The sequence below is a fragment of the Aythya fuligula genome, chromosome 2 (genome assembly GCF_009819795.1).
Source record: "Aythya fuligula isolate bAytFul2 chromosome 2, bAytFul2.pri, whole genome shotgun sequence".
Classification (NCBI taxonomy): Eukaryota; Metazoa; Chordata; class Aves; order Anseriformes; family Anatidae; genus Aythya; species Aythya fuligula.
Window position 1 is genome coordinate 11567073 of NC_045560.1, and position 23626 is coordinate 11590698.

Consider the following 23626-nt stretch of genomic DNA (forward strand, 5'->3'; position numbering starts at 1 on the left):
TGTTATGAATTACTGCAGCAGAGTCAGAATTTGAGGCTCATTCAAGAGAAATACTTCAGAAGGTGCTAATTTTAATCTTGTGCTTAAGTTCATTATTTAATAATCATGCATATGTTTTGAGATGACTTCAAAAAGATTTCAGCATGTACTAACGGTTTAATATATGTGAAGTGTTTTGCTGACGCAAGGCCTTACTCTCTAAAAGAGGAGCAGAGGAGCTATTTTTAGCACATAAATGTAGGTATGGGGAGTTTCTAGTGCTATGTGGATTGCTTGGCATAGAGCACAGCATCATAGAGAAGTTAAGAGCAGGCTTATAAAGGCTGTATCCATTGAGAGGCTAGTAGGACAAAAATAAGAAATAGTAGATTTACAACAAATAGCTGGCATTTCCTGGAAAAAAAAAAAAAAATTGACTGTACTGGATGAAGACTGATCCTTACTTTTTACATATAAAATCAATAGTGGTTTTCATATAAACCTCTCAAAGAACTACTGGTAAAATCAACCCTCTGGTACCAGTAAGGCTACTATAGTAGTAAGACTGTTACAGTGCTGATTTGTTTGAAGAATAGCCCATTAGTTTTAGTTTTCTTTAATAAAGAAAATTTGGAATTTGTTTCTTCCCTATTGGCCTGTTGATGTAAATAATCCCACTGAAGTCAACGTGAATTTTACTGCCATCCTTGCAAGATAATCAGACTAAGATATTCGTGTACTTTTTGATGGTGAATTTTAGAAAAAGCTTCTCCAACGGTCTTTCTCATCCTTCTTTTGTATATCAGAAAACTCGTGTCTTACTTTTCATCTTTTTTGTGAAAGTCTTGAGAACTTGAGGATTATGGTTGTCATAAAAATGAAATCTGGGAGGGGTAGGGGTTTTAATCAGACTGGTTGGAAACTGTCAGGTTTTAGTTGTGCTTTTAGCTTTTATTTAACTCAAGCTCTTGACAACGAATTGTTGAAAGAAAGTTTCCTTTTGAAGTATTTGTCACTCTTGCTTCTTAGAGAGGATAAAGTTCCCATTCTGGAACTCTCTTCCACAAGAAAATTAAGGAAAGCTGCACCTTTAACATTTAGCAATATGAAGAGAAGGAAAAAAATGTAATTTACATATTGCTGCAACTTTGTCTTGTAGATGGGATTATTCTACATTTTAAATATCTGAAGCAGCCCCCCCGTACTATCTTTACAGCAATGGAAAAAAATTACCCCAGTACATGGCAATTCACCTCGCCTACAATAGATACTTTAAATAGGTCTGCTGAATCACACTCCAGAGAGGCCCATCTCTCTTCACTGATGATAAGAGGAGCCTTGGGGTATCTAGTTCACAGCTGACTAACTTGTAGACATCTCAAGCAAGGTGTCAAGAACTAAAATCAGCTCAGTGAATCCATCTCCCCTGGACATTCTTTCTCTATCCTGGCCCTCAATCTCTCTAGCCTCCCTGTTGCTGCTCTTTGAAGCTTCCACGCTACATTCAGAGAAGCAAAAGTTTTGTTTTCTCTGAAGCTAGTGAATCTATTTGTAAATGATGGAGAAGTGGTTCCTTTACAGGGAGAACATCACTTTGAAAAATAAGTCTTTTACTAGAAAGTCCTGAAGTTTGAAATCCATCTGTGGAGATCAATTTGAGCAGGCAGGCTTAGTGGGAAGATGTGTGACAAAATAGGGAATACTGTCCCACAGAACAACCTTGTCTCTTCCATAGGCAGGGATGGAAAATCTAAGCTGAGACACGTACTCTGCTTTTAGTATGGTTTTGGTTAGGGAACCATCTCTTTGATCTCAGTTTGTATACCACTTTGTACAACAGATTCTAGGAGAGGACTTGAATTTGGGTTAGGTTAATGTAAATGCATAACAACACAGAAATCCTGTCTGTGTTTCCCCCAAGCTTGAGGAGCTAGTATACAGGGAGTCCCAGTGGAGCTGAGTTAACATATCTGTCCTAAAAAAGCTGTCTTTCTATGTCCTAAAAACCTCATCTTTAGCTATGCAGTAGCACAACGTGGCTTCCCTACCAGTGGGAGTTCCCTCTTTTTATAGAGAAAAAGGGGTAAATGTGACTTTAATATTCAGTAAATGCATTTTTCATTTAATTTTAAACACCCCCACTCTCTTTCATGACAAAGCTCCTGATGATGGCCTAAAACTGAATGCAGCAATAGATACTGTAATGTAATTGGAAAATATATTACAGCATGCAGTTTTGCTTCCACATGGATTTTAAGAAAGCAAAACCTGATTTGACAGTATCTTCAGCCCTGTCTTTCAAAGGTGCTTAGACCTGACAATTTTTGGTTGAGATTTTTATTATATGTGCTGGTCAGGGAAGCAGTTGTGTCTGCTCTTGGCTGAACAGGGAGTGATTTGAAGTTATTGTGAACAAAGCTTGTGCTGCGCTGAGGATTCTCTTAACAAAAGACTGTTAACATTGATCCAAATAAAATAATAATATGACTGAACATGTTAGGGAAGTGAATCAATACAATAGTTTAAGATACAGTGGTAACACTTGTTTCCCAAGAGACTGTAGCACAAAGGAAGTACTAGGGTTGCTACACTGCTGAAAACATAATAATTTAATGTAAACTTGAAAGCAATTCAGATTGAAATAGGGAGAATATTGTTTTTTATTAAACCCTTCAAGGCTCTTGTCCTCCTTTGTCAGCCAAGCTCATCTACTCAATATACTCTCTTGTCTTCAACCCCAGCCTGAAGTGAAAATAACTACTACTTCTATTAGCATTGCTTTGGAGCCAAAAATATCATAGGCACTCACAAGAACACACAGTCTTTGTGCCTGTGACCTGATGCAAAATCTTCTGAAGACAAAGGCAGTTTTTTTCACCACAGTTAATGGCCTTCAGTTAAAATTCCATGAAAATGCCAAGAAGAATGGAGGGCAGAAGAATGGTCTCTAGCTCAGGGCTTTTGATTTCTTTTCTTCCTTCCTTCCTTAGTTCCTTCCATACAAATAAATGCCACCTCAGCTTCACTTCTGCTTGGGTTTCATAGGATCATAGGATTTATAGGATTCAGACTGGAAGGAGTCTCAGCTCTCTAGCTAGGTAGCACAGGGCTACCTAGAGTCTAGTTGTGTCTTGAAAACCTCCAAGATGGGACTGCAGAACCCTGCTGGGTGGCATGTTCTACTGTGTGCCTATTCCCATGTGGACAGTTTGTCCTTATATATCCAGACTGAGATTCTCTTGTTCCAGTGCTTGCCTGTTTGCCATCATCCCATTGTGCTCCCCAGTAAAGACCCCATTTCCCCCTTTTTGCTGACCTCCTATAAGTTCTTCTGGGTCAGCCATCTTGTTCCCACATTGACCAGGCCCAGCTCCCTCAGCCTCTCCATACAGGCCAAGGACCTGCTTGCATGCAGGTGGCCGCCAGCTTACTCCCCCCATCTCTGTTCAGCAGAGTTGCCCCAAACTGTGCTGTTGCAGGTCATTCTTTCCTTCTCAGTGCAGAACTTCTTGTTTATCCGTATTGAATTTCATGTTGAAGTTCCTGCTGGCCCATTTCCACAGCCATTCTGAATGGCAGCCCAGCCCCTCAAGGTTGTCAACTGGTCTCCCCACAGCCTGGTGTCATCTGCAAAGCTTTTGAAGAAGCACTCCATAACCTTTTCCAGATCACTGATGGAAATGCTTAGCAAGGTACCAGGACAGACCCTGGTGGTACCCTGCTGGTTACCAGCTTCCAGGCAGTGTATGACCCATTAATCATTTAAATGGTAACAAGGTGGGTTTGGCTGAAGACAGGAACAATAATTTCTCTATAGTAACTCTACATGCTATAACATTTTAGAACATCATAAAGAAGGAATGAGTGATAGCATCTTGCACTTTGGCACCAAGTTTACTGTAATGTTAACACTCACTGGTTCTCTAGTGAGTCAATGAAGGCATTAATGATCAGTAAATCACTTCCTTGAAGTATTTCAGCAGCAGCAAGGAAGACAGAAAAATGTCTGTAGAGAGAGCAGAATGACCCCCTTCCAGTCTATGGTTAGTGAGTGATGTTAATAAGCCTGCACGTAAAGATTTGTACAAAATCATCAGGCTTCATAAAACCAAACTTTATGAGTCATGTCTAATAGCTACTGAAAGAAAATCAGCTGAAGTAAAGGAGCTCATGACCCATCACTCTAGACTACCTAACACTCATTTTGTACAGTACAGTATGTGGGTCCTTCATCAGCCAAAGACTCAGAAACAACAACATCAAGAAACAAATAGTTCCAATGTCTGGAGGATGGATCTGTTCCATTGAAGGCCACATAACATTCACTAAGCATCAACAAAATTCATTTACCTTAAGTGTAGCTCCAGCTGTGAGTAAAGGAAGTGAATAAATGCCCTTCTTGCAACAATTTCTGCATGGCAGTCGTTGACCGCAAGCCCTTGGTCATTAATGTATTCCCCATTTATACATTTGGTACCCGATGACAGCACAATAACCTGAGCTTGCCTGATGTCCAAACCTGCAGAAAGAAAAACAAAAGTGGTTGAAACTGCCTGGGGGTGAGTATGATATCATAATTTTTAAAGTTCGCAAAGCCCACACTGATGTGGCAGCTGAGATGGCCCTAACAGGATGCTTATAGAGTTGCTGATATGGTCTTTGGAATATACGTGAATCTCACGTCAGTGTTATTAGAATAATAAGGGTTCTATTTCAGTCTTCCTGCTAATTCAGAAATAAAACCTTGCCACAATGTTTACTTGTTAAATCAATAACTACATCATAGCAGTGCATATGCTGTAGAGAGGTAATAAATATCTCCTGCAGTGCTGATAAACGGCCAGGTTTTTATGAGCTGTTGAAAACATTTTCTGGTGGAAACACACACTCCCTGTAATGCTGGTTTTCATTGCTGTTGCACTAGAAGTGCTAAATAAAATGCAAGTAACACTTCTAGAGCTGCTCTTTAAAATGTCAGAGAACAAACAGATCTGATTTTCAGTAGAGTCTCCTTTTTGTTTCTCCAAGAGCAGTTACATCAGTGCCTCTTCTACTGTGGCCCCCAGGGGTGGAGCGTTCCTCTCTGACACCAGCTTTATTTGTCTACTGGCTTTCCAGGCAACAGTGATAGCAATTGAAGAACATGCCTTTCTTGGTTCAGATAGACACTTTCTAGGATTAATTCCTCATTTCTCTGGAGTTAGTGGCAAAGTGCTCACAGACTTCAACAGGAACTGGGTTTCACCAGAAACGTAGCTCATTCAGCCCTGCAGACAATTTGGAAGAATTGCTAAGAATGAACTGAGCCCAAACTGAAATTACCTACTGAACAGCACATTTCAGAATGCATCTCTCTGAAGAAGAAAGAACAGAGGAGCAGCTCTTGGGGGAAAAAAAAAAAAAAAAGTTTTTTTTTTTTTTTTCTGGCAGATGGGTGCTTCCTCTAGGCAAAACAAAGCAGTCTAAGAGCATAGGACTGTGTTTGACAACTGTACATAAGTGTGTATATTTCAGTATTTATTTTCCAGTAATATGTATTGAAGTCAATGTGCGTAGGCAAGCACATTTACAGACAAGCAAGCCAGGCTGCTGGAGTTTGGGTGTGCCCATGCAGAGTCACTTGAGATGCCCTTGGTGTCCTGCTTAACCTTTGGCTGCTGCTCCAGGGAGGAGGGGGTATCCAGGTGGTTCTGTGCCCTCCCCAGTTGTATCACATAGAAATACAAGAGGTGACTCAGTGGAAACAGATGCCTGCCTTTAGGCAAACAAATGAAGCCCTCATAGTTTTCACCACAGAGTGAGTAGAAAAAAATCTCACCACGGGCTAAATGCTTCTGACTTCAACACATTTTACTGGAGAATGAATACTGAATCCATACACGCTCTTGCTTTGTTCTTATTTCTGTGATCTTATTTTAGCTGTAAAAAAGCTTTAGGAATAATTTTATAGAGTCAGCAATCTTTATTTTTCTAATGATGAAGTCTATTGAGTGGCAGAAAAAAAAGATGCAGAGACTTTTCTGCATAGGAAGCACCATGCTTGGGGCCATGTTCTCTCATAAGACCTATAGGTTTGATCTGAGAAAACAGCTGAACAGAGAAGAAATGAGTATTTTAAACTTAAAGGCCTGGTGTTGCTGATAATGTCCCAGTTTGTAAACAGAACTAATGATACATCTCAATCTCAACAAAGCACCGGTACTAGCGGTTACCATGCTTAATATCTATAATAGGAGATGACTCCAAAATTATCTCATGTCTATACCAATATGAGAGCTACATCGTAGTCCAAAAGGTTCAGTAGTATCATGGCATGGCAGCATTGTGACATTTGTGGGTGAGGTATAAGTGGTGTGAAAAAGTTCAGTTAGTCACAACTGATGCCTTGGTCATGACACTCTCAGACAGAAGTTGTTTTAGGTCTTAGTGACAAACTGCACATCATGGTATACCTGTGTCTGCAGTTTCATTTCTTGTTATTAGGAGAGCTCAGAGTCTCGAAAACCCAGAGAATCTTGCTTTTATTACCTGATAAAAAGGTACAAATGGCTCTGTCCATACAAAGAAAGGTATTTATGCTCTTGTATATAAGAATTGCTTTGGTGGTTTAAGGGCACTGTCTTCATGAGAAAAATAATGGGTTTAGATCAGATTGATGTCAGTCTAGTTAGCTGTGTCCTTTGCATGGGTTAATACCAAGCATTTCACGAGGCATTGCCTGCAACAAAGGTGTCTGAGTCCCGCTCTGCATCTCAAAGAGTGGCTTATACTTTCCTGAACAGTACATAGTGGTTTCCTTGGTTGGAGGGTGCTATTTTATTTACTCAGAAATGTCCGTGGAATCTTATTTTCCCCCATACACTAGAAGGAAACCAGCAAGAGGCAGTTCCCTGATTCTGAAACCCACGACCCCTCCCTCTGCCATCCTGCACCTGAGGAGACCAAATCGATACTCCTCAGGGCAGTGACACCAGCTGCTTCTTTCTCTTTTTATCCTGACTTTCTGCTTCTTTCACCCTCTGAAGTATGCCCCTAATGTGCCTCCCCTTCTCCCCCTTCACCTCACAGTCAGTGCATCAGTCTCTGCACCACCTGGGGGGTACTTTACTCACCTACCCCCCGCCTCTCCCATCAGTCCAGTGCTCTGTGTGATAACTTTCATTATTTCAAACATTTGTTTTTCCATAAATGATCTCTTCTAGCATGAGTGCAAGGTGATTAGCATGTTCAGTGTCTTCTGTGAGGTCTAGATTTGTTCACAAATGAAACAGTCTTACGGAGGCACCCAGCACTTGTTGATGCAGCTGTGGTACGAATGTCTCTGATGTTATTTGCTATAACAATGTCCACATGCACAGTGATAACAAAGTCTACTTGGGATGTTTGTTTTAGGGTGACATTAGCTCCATATGTTGGCTTTCAGTGACACAGGGCCCAGCAGGTAGTTGTGTGTGGGCACAGCCTGGGGTGTCTGCCAGTCCTGGCAAGGTGCACATGTTTGCTCAGCATCACTTTGATGGTGCCTGGGGCTGTAGGCAACAGTTCCCAAGAATTTGCAGAACTGGTCTGAGCAGTAAACATTAAAAGTCTCCATGTATTTTCCATTTACAACGACAGAGAATATTATCCATGTTCCTCCATGCTCAGAAATACCCAAGAGTGATATCTCACTACTGAGGCACTCCAGAACACAGGGGTAAATGACTTATGCACTCTCTCTGAAATATTTACACCTCACTGGGGAGCCAAATGGGGAAAGTGATCTGTGACCAATATACTACCATTCAACACTGCATGTGAGGGTACCCTTCATGATGAGAAATATGTCCAACAGCCTGATGTGTTCGTGGGCATATATGCTAACAGATTGTCCTCTTGCATGCCTTATCTCAAGTGTGTACATAGAGCTGGAGGTTTATCCCTTGTCAAATGCTTTATAATACTTCCAGTGAACATAGGGGGAACTTGTCTGTGAGAATAAGGTATATGATGCCCAGTTAGTGCAGCCAAATTTTTAACACAAACTGAACACATTGACATTTTAGGCAGCATTTCCAAATCTTGAGCCTACATACTTTCTGCAGTGATTCAGAATTAATAGGCACTTCTGTACATTTCTCTATGTTACATAAAAATGTCATTACTAACTTGTTAATATTTATTTCCTATTTTATTTTGTTTTCAGAATACTTCAGATTTGTTAGGGGATTTCTGTTTACGAGAGTCAAGCTGCCTCCTAAACACTGATTAATTTAACCTCAAACACGTGGCAGATCTAGACAGATCACAACTTCAAGTTATGCCTAAGAAAGCGTTGGGTGTGGCAAAATCTAAAAAAATTAGCACTGTCACCTAATCCTGTCACCATCAGCCCTGTGCCTCACTCCCTGCTCCAGGGAGTACGTCAGGATATGATCCTAGAGGAGGATTATTCTTGCCAAGATCCATGTTCTTACTGAGGGAAGCCAACCTCAGATTAAAGACCCAGGGTTCTCACCGTGTTCAAGTCATTTGACAAACAAGAAGAAATGGGCTACATTATTGTGACCTTAACTCCTGACCCATTGATTGTCAGAGTTCTTGAAGCATTTCTTTCCTTCGCTGCCTTGCGAGAAGTAATGTTTGAGAAGACATTAGGTTAAAAGTAACTAGTGAACGATTTATAACAGGCACCTGCATTAGGTTTCTATTATTTGCCTAAAGCCTCCTAATAGTTTTCAATTTGAAAAGGAAATGGAGCAGAGGAAGGGAACTGGGGAGCTGTGTCAGTGTGCAGGCTGGGGACCAGCTAACACCATGTTCACAGTGACAGCTGGGAGAGCAGGAAAGGAATTTTCATTCCCCCTTTTATTCCCCTAAACGATGCCAATTAATTAGTTGTGTTATAGAACAAAAATACAGTCATAAATGCCTCACCCACTCGGCTGACAGGTCCAGTCTCATGGTGTGGGGAGGTGACAAGTCCTTATGTGCTCTGCTAGAGGTCTGAGCCCCTTTGAGCCCCCTGAAGGCCAGGAAGGCTGGGTCCCCTCTCACAATTAGGGGGGACCTCAACCCTGCTAATACTAAATTTTTTGATGTCAGTGATACTCCAGACTTCCAGATCATAGCTGAGCAGTTAAAAAACAAATTGGTTTCATTACAGGCCATTTTCAGTTTGCTGACACCAGCGGTGGGATTCATTTCATCTATTCCAGATAACTAGAGTTTAGATGTCTGTGGCTGGGCTAATTGCTGCGGACTCTCTTTACAGTCAATGGAGAGAAACTTTCCTGGGAGGTGATTCATCTGGCCTATTTTAGATATTTGCATTTGGATAGTCTGAATTACACCTCAGTACTGACACTTTCTCATCATGAGCTCTGAAGACCTGTAGGCAGCCAGCAGCAGTACAGTTTTCTGTACTGTAGACAGCTGCTTGCGGTAAGATTTCTCTTATTACATGCATTCATGCATGAATCAAAACTTCCCAAATCATGAGAGGGCAAGCAAAACAAAACAAATTCGGTGCCTTTTAAAATTTTGTTTTCTGATGTTTGAACTTTCTGAGGTAAATCTTTATTCCCCCTTCCCTCCCCCCATAATAGCTAAGGATATTTTTTTCTGTTAATGTTAATATATTCATAGATTGTCATATTGTCTGAGCTGGACTACTATGCAAATAAAGCAAACAATGCTGTCTTTTCTACTTGATCTCCTATAACATCAGTCTTGAAGCCACAGAGCTTCCAACGTAAATGGTTCAGAAAGATGCTGACAGAAGAGACAGTAAACAAGAAAAAATATGTAAGTTTGTTCAGCAAATAAGTTGGATATGGAGAACTGGCTAACATCTTCTAGACTACAGTGATGAGCTCAGCCGTGGCCATAAATGCAAACTGTCTACACCGATCTGTTTTGTGACACAGCTCTACCAATAAAAACAGAGAGGCAGAGTTTTGGCTGGCCTAATTGGTGTTTCAGCTGACTTTAATAGAGTTACTCTCACTTCTAGCATGCTACAATCATTAAGGTCTTCCATAAAAAAGAAGTTGTAGCGCTGCATATTTATGTGTTGGAAAAGGAAAATCAAAATCACCGGGTAATTGCAAGAGGTGTTGACTGTTAACGTGCAATCAGAAGACGGTATTCAGTGGCATGAAATCTGACTCACACCTGCTGTATGTTGGAGAACTTCTGTGGAGCTCAGTGGGCTTAATTCACATTGAACAGGATGGAGCTTGCAACTGCTAATGCCAGCGTATGACTGGGATCACACTTTGATTTCTCAGCAGCTGGCGTAACACGGAGAGAAACACCAGTCACTATGCATGTATCTACTTCACTGCATGTTTTAGACCCTGCTAGGGATAATGAAATCTGTCTTCTTTTCAACTTGACACCGTGAAGACATCTCACTGCTTGAAATATATTCATTTTAAATTAGGAAAAATAATCAGAAAAATCAGGTGTGATTAATTAAAAAAACTCCACCTCTTTTATTGTGTTGGAAACAACTGACACGAAATACTGTTCAGTGAAAAGGAAATCCAGAAATAATGATAGTGTAACATCAGCCCTCGTGAATAATTCATGGGGTACAATTTCATGTTATTTTAAATGGTGCTGCTTCTCTCTTTGATAAGCAATAATTTTATGTTCTATCTTTACCTTTTTTAACAAATCAGTCAAAAGGATTGTCTATTGTTACCTGAAAAAAAGTGTATTTGGAATAATGTTTGAGGCAGCTTAATAGAGCTCTGATCACAGAGGAGGTTTTTTTTTTTTTTTTTTTTTTTTTTTTTTTTTTTTTTTTTTAAATACTCTCTACTCGTAGCTGAGTAAGTTCAGGTTTCCATTTCTAGTTTGTTTAGGGAAGGAAAAATTTTTGATGCTACATAGCACTGACAAGTCCCGTATTATTTTCTGTTATCTCCTTCCCTGGCAGCTCCACTACATCATTCAAAGGGCTTTAATTTTGTAATAGGAGATAGTCAAGACTATGAAAATGCACTGGCGCTGGAAAAGCTGCCCCTGGGGATGTGCTGTGGGTGTATGACCACCCCAAGGCAGGCCCTTGAGCCCTGCAGGGGCAGGCACGATAAACATCATGCATTTAACTATTGGCTGCATTTATCTGCCAGCCCCATTCAAAGTCCAAACAAAAGACAAACACACAGCTAGCTAATATTAGCAGTACAGCACGTGCTAGCAGCAGGGTTAAAGATATTTAGGGGTGTAAATGGAATATAGATTTTGAAATGCTGGAGTTGTACAGGGATTTCTTTTAATGTCATCAATACTTCGGGATATGTACAAGTAAATGCAAAATTCCTTTCTGACACAGGCAGTTTTGAACTGCTCGATCAGATCTTCAGGTGCCTGAAAAAGGACTTAATCCATTTGGCAAGATGCCCCTGTGCAGGTCTTTCCAGTAAGTCTCCTTCACAAAGACGATTTCCCAGCTCAGAAAAGACTGGGGAGGAGGTTGCCCAAGCGGAGATGAATCAGAAAACAGGGAAAAAATGGCTGAAGAGAGTGACCCAGCTGGAAAGAGTGCAAAAATTAAATGTGTAAGCCTTTGCTAAGTGATGCCTGTGAAAGTAGTGTCAGTGTCCGCATGTATCTGAAGGGTGCTAAGAGGTGGGTACCAAAGAGGAGTGGGTACCAAATGGACAATTTAGGGCAGTAAGACTGAATACCTGGGATGAAATTGCAGAAAACAAAGACAGCCTGAATAACTGATGAGAATGATTAACAATGAGATCTACTAGACTAGAGTGGTTTCCCAAGTTAGTGTTGAAATCTCCATTGCTAATAGATTCATTTAAATCTAGACCAGAAAATGCACTCAGGAATGCACCACGGGGAGCCATTTTGTACTTGCAGGGAAATGGACTGGATGTCTTAGTGGTCTCTTCCAGTTCTCATTTCCATGGTCCATTTCTCTCCTCCCCTTAGCAGACAGAAAGGATAAACCCCATCAGAACTGCATCTGAAGAGCCTGGAAGGAGACAGTGCTGTGCTTGCGAGTCCCCTTCCCTTCCCTTCCCTTCCCTTCCCTTCCCTTCCCTTCCCTTCCCTTCCCTTCCCTTCCCTTCCCTTCCCTTCCCTTCCCTTCCCTTCCCTTCCCTTCCCTTCCCTTCCCTTCCCTTCCCTTCCCTTCCCTTCCCTTCCCTTCCCTTCCCTTCCCTTCCCTTCCCTTCCCTTCCCTTCCCTTCCCTTCCCTTCCCAAAATGTGGAAGGGAAGGAGGGTCAGACAGTCCAAGCCTCTGAGTGCTTCATCCCCATATCAAGTCCACAAGATTTTTTTCTAACTTAAATTAATAGCAGCAGAATCAATGGTATCTGGCAATCCTTTCAAGTGAGTATGAGCTCCAGTTTTCTGCTCAGGAAAAGAGTTATGCTTACAGATAATTCCTAATTTTAAAACAGGACTGAATTGCACTCTCTTGCTAAGTCCTCACTGCTGACTGATATCTGTGTTTCTCTAATAAATTCTGAGCCACTAATATTTAAGCATTAGGTAAATTGACAGTCTTATGTGCTAGTGAGATCCTTAATTGGAGTGAGAAATGATGAAATCCTGAATGTGGATTTTGTACAAGAGGACCTTATTCTCAAATCTTATTTTTATTAAGTATACCTGCATTTTAGTCTTCCTATCTGTTTTACTGGATCACAACGTAAAAGCAATGGCTGATGTCACTAAGCCTTTATTCACCCGAGAAACCTCCCTGGTTTTGGGATCAGATGCACTGTTTGTAATGGGACTGGGACAGTTTCCAGTTTGGCTTTTCATAGAGCAGAATAAAAATCTGCACATTCCAACTCCTTGCCTCACACAATCAGGAATGGACCAGAAGTGTCTATTTCTCCTTTCCATGTTTTACATAAATTATTATTACCTAGAGGCTGACACAACAATGTGTGAAACAACCAGGGCCTCGCATGCCTCCAGACTTTGAGAGGCATCAGAAAAATCCTTTAAACAAGAACCTAAAGGTCCAGAGACTCTCAATGATTTGGGATAAAGGCTCAGGGTCTGTGAAAAGCTAGGTGCTCTGCAATGGAAACCAGAACAACCAGTGGGCGCAGTGCAGAGGAAGATGTTTGCCACTGGAGCCACCCAGAAGGCTCCAGTAGGAAGAGCTGAAGACACCCACAGCCTATGCAGCAGGTGGACAACGGGGTTTCAATTCCCTTCGCAAACCTGTGGGCATTTTCTCCTGTTCTTGTTGGATCTGTGCTACCAAACAGATAAGAGGACAGAGGCAGGTTAGTTAGCAGCTGGGAGGGGCTGTACCTTGAAAAGGGAAGCCCTGGTTCTGTACTTCCAGCTGGTGCATATGTATTTCTAATTTCTGTTTAATGTAAAATATATAACCAGGCCCAATTATATATTTGAGATAAACTTCCACACATTTTTTTTTTCCTACTTTGTGAAAGTACAGCAGGCTACACAGCTATGACCCACCTTATATTTTCTGTCTTTAAGTCAGTACATCTTGAGCTATTTTCTGCTCCTCAGCAAGGATGTAACAGACAAGATGGAGAGACACCCAACGTCACTCCTGTTAGGGGAGTGACTGCAGTGTTTTCCCTTTCAAAACAACCCACGTTTCGAAAGAAGAGGTGAACCTGGTGGAGCTGCAGTTTTAACTGCAAGACCTCAGACCTTCCTTTGTACCTGCTGGAATTTGGAAACCTAAATCTTTTGGGCCACAGAGATCCCAGACTCCACATCACACAATTTAGGAACAGAGTTGCAACTGCAGAACAAAGATGCTCTTATGGAGTTCAAACTTACTTATGGAGAATCAGAAGTTGATTGGTTTAAGGCTTCTAACCAGAGAAAAAACGATTTCTGAGAAACTGAATTACATACGTGGTTTCTATCTAAGTAGGTATTTACTTATTTTAAAATGGTTCAGGAAAACTTGTCATCTAGTAGTGATGTATCATATGGGAACTTGTACGCAGCAGATAATATTCTTGAGAATGTCCAATGAGTTTGAGCCACCTCAAAAGAAGTTTAACAACAGCAAACAACAGAAGCTGAAGAGACTTCATGAGAATTTTAAAAGCAAGTCAGCAGCTTGGGCACCCATTTTCCATGTCAGGAATCTTATTGAAACCCCAAGTCTCAGTGGCTCTTAGCATCCATCTAACTGCGCAAATGGGACTGGAGACCCTAAATTCTGTGTCTCTCTTCTTGAAGACACCTGCCCTTCTAATCTGTTACTTAATCACAGTTGTCCTAAATGTTTTTTGGCTACTTGAATTCAGTCGGGGATGGAGCAGATTGATAGTCTACATAGGGCCTGAATTTTCTCCCGTATTTTACCAGTTTCCAACTTTCTATTTAAGCTAAGGAGCAGAAATCAATTGCCCATCAATATTCTTGATTGTACTTAGGTGTCAGGCTTTATGAATCTTAATATGACTGTAAAGATCCATGGAGACATATTGTCAACTTTACTTTTTTCTGTTATTCCACTTAGCAATTATGAAGATCTGTTCCATGAGGTATAGATGATAATTTGCCATCTTTTATCACAGCGTGAAATAGCTATTTAGGGCTCTTTTGTCCAGTTCATCTTTATGTCATACAAGATAACTGAAAAGACCTCCTAGTTTGCTTTTAACATCAAAATGATTGTCAGCCTGAAAAAAAAAAAAAGGATAGAAAAGAGAAAATTGAAGTGAAAAATCAACTTATAACCTTTTTCTATGAATGCCATGCTCCTGTGAAAAGGAATGAACTTTCTTAATGCTTCATTTTTAACAGAAAGCATGACAGAAAGTTCCTATCAGTATTTAAACTGCTAAGATTTGTCAAATACAAATGGAAAAATAGTGTTTAAATAGCAGCCTCATTTTGTCCACACTGATTATGGGAGGGTTTTTGAGCAAAAAGAACCTCAGCAATCATCATCCTTGCAATGAGCGGCAGTTTTTCTTCACCATGTCCGGTGATTTCATGTAGAGCACAAATGTGTGCCCATATCTCTTCAGAGCTGGCAAAGACAAACTCTGTTAGGATATAAATAAACACTGTGAATTGCACCAGCCTTTAAATTGCAGCACTTCATGCGCAGTTCCACTTCTAACTCCCACCTGATGCTGCCCTGGACTGCGGCTTCCAACCTCCCAGCTCCGATGGGCAGCACTGTCTGCCCTCTCTCCTCGAGGATTTACCCGTGTGCTGGTAAATCCTCCTGACCTGGCTGGGCCAGACCCATGGTGGGGCCATGCACTTCACTGAGCCCTGAAAGAGCTGCTTCTGGCTAGAGCTGCTCATCCTTCTGTCATCAGATAACCTGACTTCATGCATTGGGGATGATGGTACATGAGAGTGCTGCAGTTTCACGTTTGCTGGCCTGTGTTAGAAAATATCAACTTGTTTGCCTTTTTTTTTTTTTTTTTTTTTTTTCCCAACTGTTCTAACTGCCCTAATAATAATAAATTTATTTCTCCCTGCAGACTTCACTAGAAAAATGGTAAAGCAGACCAGTGGATCAAAATAAGATGTCTAACTTGTGTCTGAGAGGCAGAGTCACATAGGAGAAGAGGGAACTGGTTACCTTAATCTGTGGCAGCAAGAAATGCTATGTCCAGCTATTATTGCTACACACTGAAATGAAATATGTCCCCCTTGGTGGCCTGTCATCAGCATTTCCCAATGCCCTTTCCTCCCTGTACTGTGCCTACTGTCTTTGTCTTTCTGTAGGATTGATAGCTTCAAAATATAAAACACAGTCCCTGGGTGCATTGGAAAAAAGGCTGGTATAAACACTTGGATCACAGATATTGTCCTGAGAGCCTCAGGTCCCATCTGAGCTGAAGAATCCTATGATCCTATGGTCCTTAGGCTATAAACAAGACATATAAAAAGTAGAAGAATTAAGGATTTTTGAGATTTTTTTAAAGATATGTCTGCTTAGCAGCAACTAGAAAATCTGAATATGAAACAGAAAGCCGAAGTCTGAGGATCTAGTCTCATGCACAATATTTTTCTCAGTTACATGTTTGACTCTCACAGCTGAAATTTCAAGGAAAACCTCATTAACATCACGAACAAGGTATATATATGTCTACATTGTCTAATCTTAAGATTTTGTTTCAAAACTCTGGATCCAGTTTTGGAATCCAGAAATTAACCCTTTGATGGAATGAAATCTGCCTCTTCCTGTCTTGGAAGAGTTTCTAGGGAACCTAGGGGACGAATAAATGGGAGATGCATTTACATCCCTTTTGACTGCAACCAGTACAGGTCAGGAAATCTGGAAATTTGGATGGTATTTACATGCATGATACAAGACTCAGTTTGAGGACTGACATCCTCAAATGACAGAGCAGAGATAAATCATTCTGTAGGTGTTAGCTAGTGCTTCAGTGGGGAGAGCCTAGAGGGGAATAAAGTTCTTAAACTTGGCAAAAATGTGTTGTCACACTCCATCTAGAATTATTTAGGTATAAGTCTGAACTTCTACACTTTCAGGAATTTTACAACCTGTGCCAAAACACAGGTCCATATACAGACAGTATTTTTAAAAATTCTGTTATACATGATCTGAATGATTTTCAGATCATTTCACAGGTCTGAATATATATGTGGTGGGTTGACCCTGGCCAACAGCCAAACACTCACCCAGTGTCTTGTTCACTCTCCTCTCTTGTGGGTTGGGGGATAAAATGGAAGGCCAGAAGACTCATGGATTGAGATGACACCTCATGGTTGCTTGGGAAGAAAATTGCCATAACCCCAAATGTTCTCTTTTTCTTCTCCTTTCCCTGAGCTTCTACTACTTAGTACAATGTCATATGGCATGGAATATTGAATTCTTCATCTTTGGGACAGCTGCCCTGGCTGTGTCTCCCCCAGCCTCTTGCCCATCCTCAGCCTACTTGCAAGGGGCAGGAAAAGAAAGAGAAAGCCTTGACACTGTGCAAGCACTGTTCAGCAACAGCCAAAACATTGGTGTTATCTGCAGCGTTTTAGCCACAAACACAAAGCACAGCATTGTACATACTGCTCTAAGGTAGATTAGCTCCATGCCTCACATGCATGGATATGTGTGCTCTGAGCTGATGGTGTGTAGTTGATGAGATGTGGTCTGGACTGTCTTTCGCACAGGTGAACCAATGACCATAGTTTACCAGCTGTAAACCGGTTATTTCTTCAGTGAAGTCAGAACTACTGTGGATAGTCCGTACACAATAAAATGTAGGTCCTTGTATTAATATTATGTTACAACAGCAAGAAGACTTATTGTTCTTGGAGATATTCCACTTATTCCAAGATATTATTCTGCTTGGATATGTGGGAATATGGCTTGCTATACATGGAAGATTTGAATGGAGTGTCTTACTTTTTAAACATTTTTTTCCCAGAGTAAATCAAATCTTTTTTTGATAGAAGAATCTGTTAGAGGACTGGCAGGTATTAAATATATTACAACTGGAGAACTGTTAAATAATTTACTTAAACCATTCTATCTTTTTGTTTTGAAGCATTTAGTTCAGATCTGTTATGTTTGTTTTTGATTTATTGTTATGATTCAATTACTATATTACATCAGATAACATCACATCAGCTAGTATCCAATGTGATAATTTGCTCTTCGGTATTAATTCTAGGCAGAGGTTTTCAAAGATTATCTTGATATCTACTAACCAAATGTTTTGAAGACTTACTTTCACAAAAATGTATTGAGATTTTAAATTTCATAAAAATTCAGAGCAAAGTATATGTAAATACATTGAACTGACATGCTTTTCTGACTGGCAATTTATTACTTGAGAACATTCACAGTCAGTCAATAACATAATTTTCTAAAGTTTTTTTCTTTTTCCTGCTTTGGAATATGCCCTGGGTGCTACAGTATAAGTCAATTACAGTGCCCAAATGTAGCTCTCTTTGGTTTCCCTGGGAAACTGAAATGGCAGAAAAAATGTCAGAGTTCAGGAAAAGAAAACCAATCTAGCACACTTCTGTTTTCTCTGTAGAGATTTCTGTATTATCTCAACAGCAGTTATCACAGAATCACAATGTGCTTTTTACCAGCTTTGTCTGAAAACTCTACAAGCACAGATAAATCTGTTTCTAGTCACGATGACATTAAATTGAAATGAAGGCAAAAACAAATCAATTTCTTTACCGTAATAGTTGTGTATGATACCAAACACAACAAGACATTACCAGATTTGTTTTTATTGATGTCATTAGTATATTGTTTGCAGAGATCTAAGGGTTTTCAGCCAAGTTCTATGTTAAAAACATGGGAAATCTGTACTTATTTGAGTGTTTGATGTGAAAAACCTGTCTGTGCCATCTTTGAACAGAGCATGTCAAGATCCTTGCTCCCTCTGGGGATGACAGTGGGGAGCAGACCACACTGCTGCAACTTTAGTACAGAAAATGACACAAATGGCAAATGATTCGTCTTGCCATGGCTGGCAGACATTCTCACGCTGGAAGGAACTCAAATCTTCCTGGAAAATGTATGAAAAGGAGTCTGTTTCTAGCTTTGCATCTTCTATGAATCACATTATATCTGTGAGTTTCTTTTTTCGGCTTCACAAGACCAGGAAGATATTGACAAATTGGATGGCTGACAGATTGGGGAAATTCATAAAAGGGAATTCAGAGTTAAAACAAAAGCCTTGAGAAAAATGGGTTATGAACATAAGAACAATTATACTTTTCTTTAATGCTGACTAAGAATAAATATGAAATAAAAAATGTGCAAAATCTTACTAAAGGCATGTGGCTCATTAAAAAAACAGTGGGAGGACTCTTTCAGTTCTTCCCCAAAGACAATGCACAGATAGGCCCAGCTGGACAGAAGGACTGGCAGGGGTCTGGACATGCTCCTTCCTCCCCCTAGCACTGCATCCCCTCAGCAGCTGCAGTTTTAAAAGTTATGACCCCTTTGGGTGACTCCTCTTTCCCTATGATGTGGGGTCTTACACTGTCCTTCCCATGTCTGCATCTCCAGTGATAGAGCAGTGAGACAGCATCAGCTCCATCAAGTTTGCTTTTATACCTGGGTCTAAAGGATGCTGGTGCTGTAGCAAACTTAGGAATGAGGTGAGATTCTTACAAACAAATTCATATTGAGTGTAAGAAAAATGAACAGGGACACTGAGGACTCCCCTCAGAAACTGGGGAAAGCAAAAGTTCTTGTGTCCTGTAACTTAGCCTCTTCTAAAAGACATGCTTAGACTTTCTTTGTTGTGGTCCTCCTGCTTGAAAAGAGCTCATCTAAATAAATTACAGCACTTTGTTTAGATCTGATGAGTGCCATGGTCAAGAAACCTGGCTGTGACAAGGCAGCTAGTAGGCTGAGCCTAGTGTACATCTTTCACATCCCACAGTCAATGGGACTGTCTCTTTTATTCTTCTTTCTTGGTGCTAAATATGTCTCCTGGGGTCCTTAGGGCTCGCAGACCATGTTGAGTGTTTGTATAACCGTAAAATAATAGAGTCATAGAATTTCCTGAGCTGGAAGGGAATCACAAGTATCATTGACACCAACTTGTGGCTCCACAATGAGTATCTAAAAGTTGAACTATGTTCTTTTTATGACACATCAGAAATAGAAGTCTCCTCCATTATTGCAAGTCCTGAAGTAATACATAAAACAATCACCGGAAACAGATGATCTGTAATGACATGAGATTTATCCAGAGAACAGTTCATTTTAAACCAGAGGTTGAAAATGTATTTACGTCAGCTTTTCTGCTTCTAACTTCTGGATCTGATTGCTCACTCTGTCCACATCAGAAAGAAGTTGTTCTGCATAAAATGGTACCTAGGCTCTGTGGTTGGAAAACGTACAGCAGATCATTCTGTCTCTATCCTGTTGTCTCACAATATTCACAGTTGTTTCTATTGAATCTAGCTAGTACATGTACAATTGTTGAAAGGAACAAGTAAGACAAGCCTGGATGAATTATACATACCCTTCCCCCATGAACTTATCCTCTCATTTCTAAACTCAATCCACTGCACCACACACCTGAGTGAGAAGGGATTTTACGGCAGCATCTCAGCTGCTGACATCTTCATAAATACTGAGGTGCCTGAACTGAGGTGTGCTCAGAAGGAAGGAAAGGCCATTTATGCAACAGTTTCACCAAAGGGATAAAGACTTCTGTATGGCGTGTGCCGTTTGGGTAAATCTTAATTGGAGACAATATCAAATGATGGCCCTGTTGATAAGTACTTTACATGGTCAGAGCAGAGCAGAATTAAAGCTACATGTGCTCTGGGTTTCCTTTATTTGGGAAGGAAAAGGGTTGAGATTTGCTTTTACTGTTGGTCTAAAATAAGGTTTATGGTGGCATAGTACAAAAAGAACTCAGTATTTCCAGATTAAAAAAAAAAAAAGCAATTAACAAATAATATAGCTTTTTATTGATAACTAAAAAGAAAGAAAACCCCACACCACAAACAAACCACAAAAAACATCTACTAGGAAATGTGAAGTAAGACAGGTCTGCATTTTGTCCTGTAAACGCAGCAATGGGGGGACATAGTTATGAATAAATCTTTACCTCTGTTGCCAATATTTTTTGTGTGAACTTACTTGAGGTGTAAATATTTAATGTGTCTTTTCTCTGCATTACTATTTATTTTTTCTGTGTGGGAGCAAAGGCATCCTTCAATACTGCGGACTAGGTAAATAATGTATTACTTAGTCATGAAAAATGCCAGAGGAAAATAAATGAGAGGATATCTTACCTTTGGTCATCACAATTCCTGCAAGAGATTTGTGGCGTGCATGCATGGAAGTGAAATTGTCTGTCAGCTCCTGGAACTTCTGTGTAACCATTTGGTACACGGAGTCTGCAAAGTCCTGAAAGACACAGTCAGAAAGAATTCTTTCACTTTCTTTGATTGAAGCACCTGGGCGTTTCTGCAGATTAATCACCTGCTGTCAACTGCTGAGCAGTCCCTTTTAGAATTAGACGCCACCTACCTGAGCAGAGATGAAAGGAGCATCTCTGCCGACTACCCTCACCCCCCTCAGAAATGGCTGGTGTTAGGTTCTAAATCCAAATTAACTGAATTAAAGCGAAGGCCTGTATTGACTGGGATTAGTGGTAAGGTGGAAAGATTTCAAGGTTGACTTTTCTTTAGCCTCCTAGTCATTGCTGTGGGATCAGTTCACAGAAATTATGTTAGACCTTCAATAATTTTGTTGTAGTGAGCTGAAGAGATGAACACATGTCCCATAAAACCACTTAGACATGGATTAGGTACCAACAACATCAAGGTTTAGTAATTTTCAGGATTTTTGTTGTTAAGGAATGCTAAGGAAGGAAAATTTCCATTACCTCACTGAAGCCTAAGAGCGGAGCTGAGGCCTGGGTTATGAGTAAGGTATCAAAGGGCCATCTTTTTCTGCAGTCAAGGTGAGTTTTTAATGATGCACTGCTACTGGAGTAAAATGATCTGTTTAATACTGTCAGAGGAGCACCATGGTCTGTCTTGTTTCTGCCTTGACTGCCATCAGAAAGGAGGGGAGGGAAACCTCTGCTTGCACTTCTTACTGAGCGGGGTCAGCATGGTCCCTTTGGTGAAAGGTCAGATTTTCCTGTGGACTGGACTCTGCAGACTATGTGCTCTGAACCCTTAGGCGTAAGTGAGTTCAGTCTGCTAGGACACCTTCGGGAAGGTGGGTATTGAAGCCAAGCAGGGCAAAAAGTTTAAAAGGTGAATTCTGAAGACTACATGTGGATGAATGTGAACCTAAAACATCTGTGATGCTCCTGAGAGCACCACTACTTGGACTGTTTCCCTCCTGCAACATTTAGTATCTTTTAATTTACTTAATCTCAGCACTTTGTTTGGCACAGAGCCTTTCAAGCATACATTAGAGATAAGTCAGAGGAATGCGAGCATGAGTTGTTCTTCAAATGCTTTGCAAGTCTAAGCATAAAAAAGAAAGATCCAAAGGATATATTTCTTTTTTCTTATTTGAGCCATCTGACTTCTAATGTGAAACCATGGTATGCCTACAAATCCTTCTGGGAGCCTCTCTTGGAGGCCAGAGCTTACTCTGGGGTACTGGTTTGAGACCTTCTGTAATCTGGTTAGTCCCAAGTGACTATGCCTGTGGCTTGGCTGAGCAACAGTTCCTGTTCTTCTCGTGTTGGACTAAGCCCACCTGGTATAGCAGGACCTCTTGAGCACCCCTGATTGAGAGGCTGAGGCTGATAATTCTCCCTCCCTCACCCTGAAAGGTCCATCATCATGCAGAAGTAAGGAAATGTCTTTAAGAAGATCATATATATATATATATATATTTTTTTTTTTTTTTTCCCCTCCCTAAACTGTCAATGGCTATAAAAACATGCTGGCAAAAACACGTTATCTTAAACTGGGAGAACACACAGCTATTTTTCAGAGGAAAGAAGATTCTAATTCACAAATATTATCAGTAATACTACTGCCACTGAGCACCTCTGCAGGCTGTACGCCATATGTTTCTACAGTTTGTTGCAGAAAATCATCTTAATTTTTAAACATTATTATAGAAAATATATGTATAATATCTAATTAAATAAAACATAAAAACATTAGGCAACTGTCTTTTCGTAAAACCTTAAATATTTTTTTAACAGATGATCCTTGCAAATAATCTTGATTTGCTCATAAAGAATAGGATTTTTTCAACATGATAATTTTTCGTTGTTTTGCTAAGTGCAATTTTCCAAGGTGTTGCTCTCCCATAATAAGGAAGGCAGTTTAATATAACATAGAACAAAATGCTCTGGCTTGGTGCAAATAAAGGAAAGAGGCATTAAAACTCATCTGTGAGATGCTCACAAAATTCTACACAAGAATTAGATGAAAACTAAGAAAAATTATCAAGAACAGTTTGACAGTTCCTAAATGGAATTTCACTTTGACTGCATTTATACCTCTTCTAATCTAATTGTCCACAACCACCATGTGAGCAAGGTATTGCTAATACAGTGCTTCTGAAGGATGAATTTTGGGTCAATTCTCATTTGTCAAGCATCAAGGCACCCCTGTGATATAAATGCAATTATAGCTGTTTTACAGATGAATGAATGCAGGCACTAAAAGGGTGAGGGACTGGTCCAAGGGAATAGCACAGAGCCGGGCAGAGCCAGGTGTTCTGATTTCCTGATGTTCTGGCTACGTGCTCAGCGCTGGAACGCTGCCTGTCTTTCATAACATGAAAGTTTGTTTCCAAACTTGTTTTCCCTACTGGAGGGTGAATTCATCCATAGCTGAAAACTAAACTGTATTTGCAGGACTGATGTAACTGGGTCCCATATGGTGGTCTGAAATCTGATCAGCTTTATTTAGACTTGAAAAAAAATGGGAAAAAATAAAGAGTATATAAATAAAACTATCTGCACATCATTAAAAAAAAAAAAAAAAAAAAAGAATCAAATCATAAATTTCATCTCCTACAGTATTACAGTTCAATCCATGCCTGCACTTCTAGAGTACCCTCCAAATCTGCATCCCAGGGCATTTTGCGCTCATTAAGAGTTAATTAGCTTAGAGGCACATACAATTCCTAAAAGAATCATTTTAAAAATGCTAAATAGAACAAATAACTTTTAACTTTGGATTTAGAAATCCCTACAGTCAGAGCTTTCCTTACTTCATTTGGCA

The 23626-nt window shown here is 40.2% G+C and overlaps 1 protein-coding gene across 1 annotated transcript in view; it reads right to left on the reverse strand.

Annotated features, from left to right (window-relative positions):
• Positions 1 to 23626, reverse strand: part of ADARB2 (adenosine deaminase RNA specific B2 (inactive)) — a 116850-nt gene that overhangs the window by 38266 nt on the left and 54958 nt on the right. Inside the window, exons 4-5 of the mRNA XM_032183399.1 lie at positions 20711 to 20825; positions 4330 to 4498 (exon numbers count right to left, since the gene is read on the reverse strand). Of these exons, the coding sequence (XP_032039290.1) occupies positions 4330 to 4498; positions 20711 to 20825 (284 nt within the window). The remainder of the gene's footprint in view (positions 1 to 4329; positions 4499 to 20710; positions 20826 to 23626) is intronic.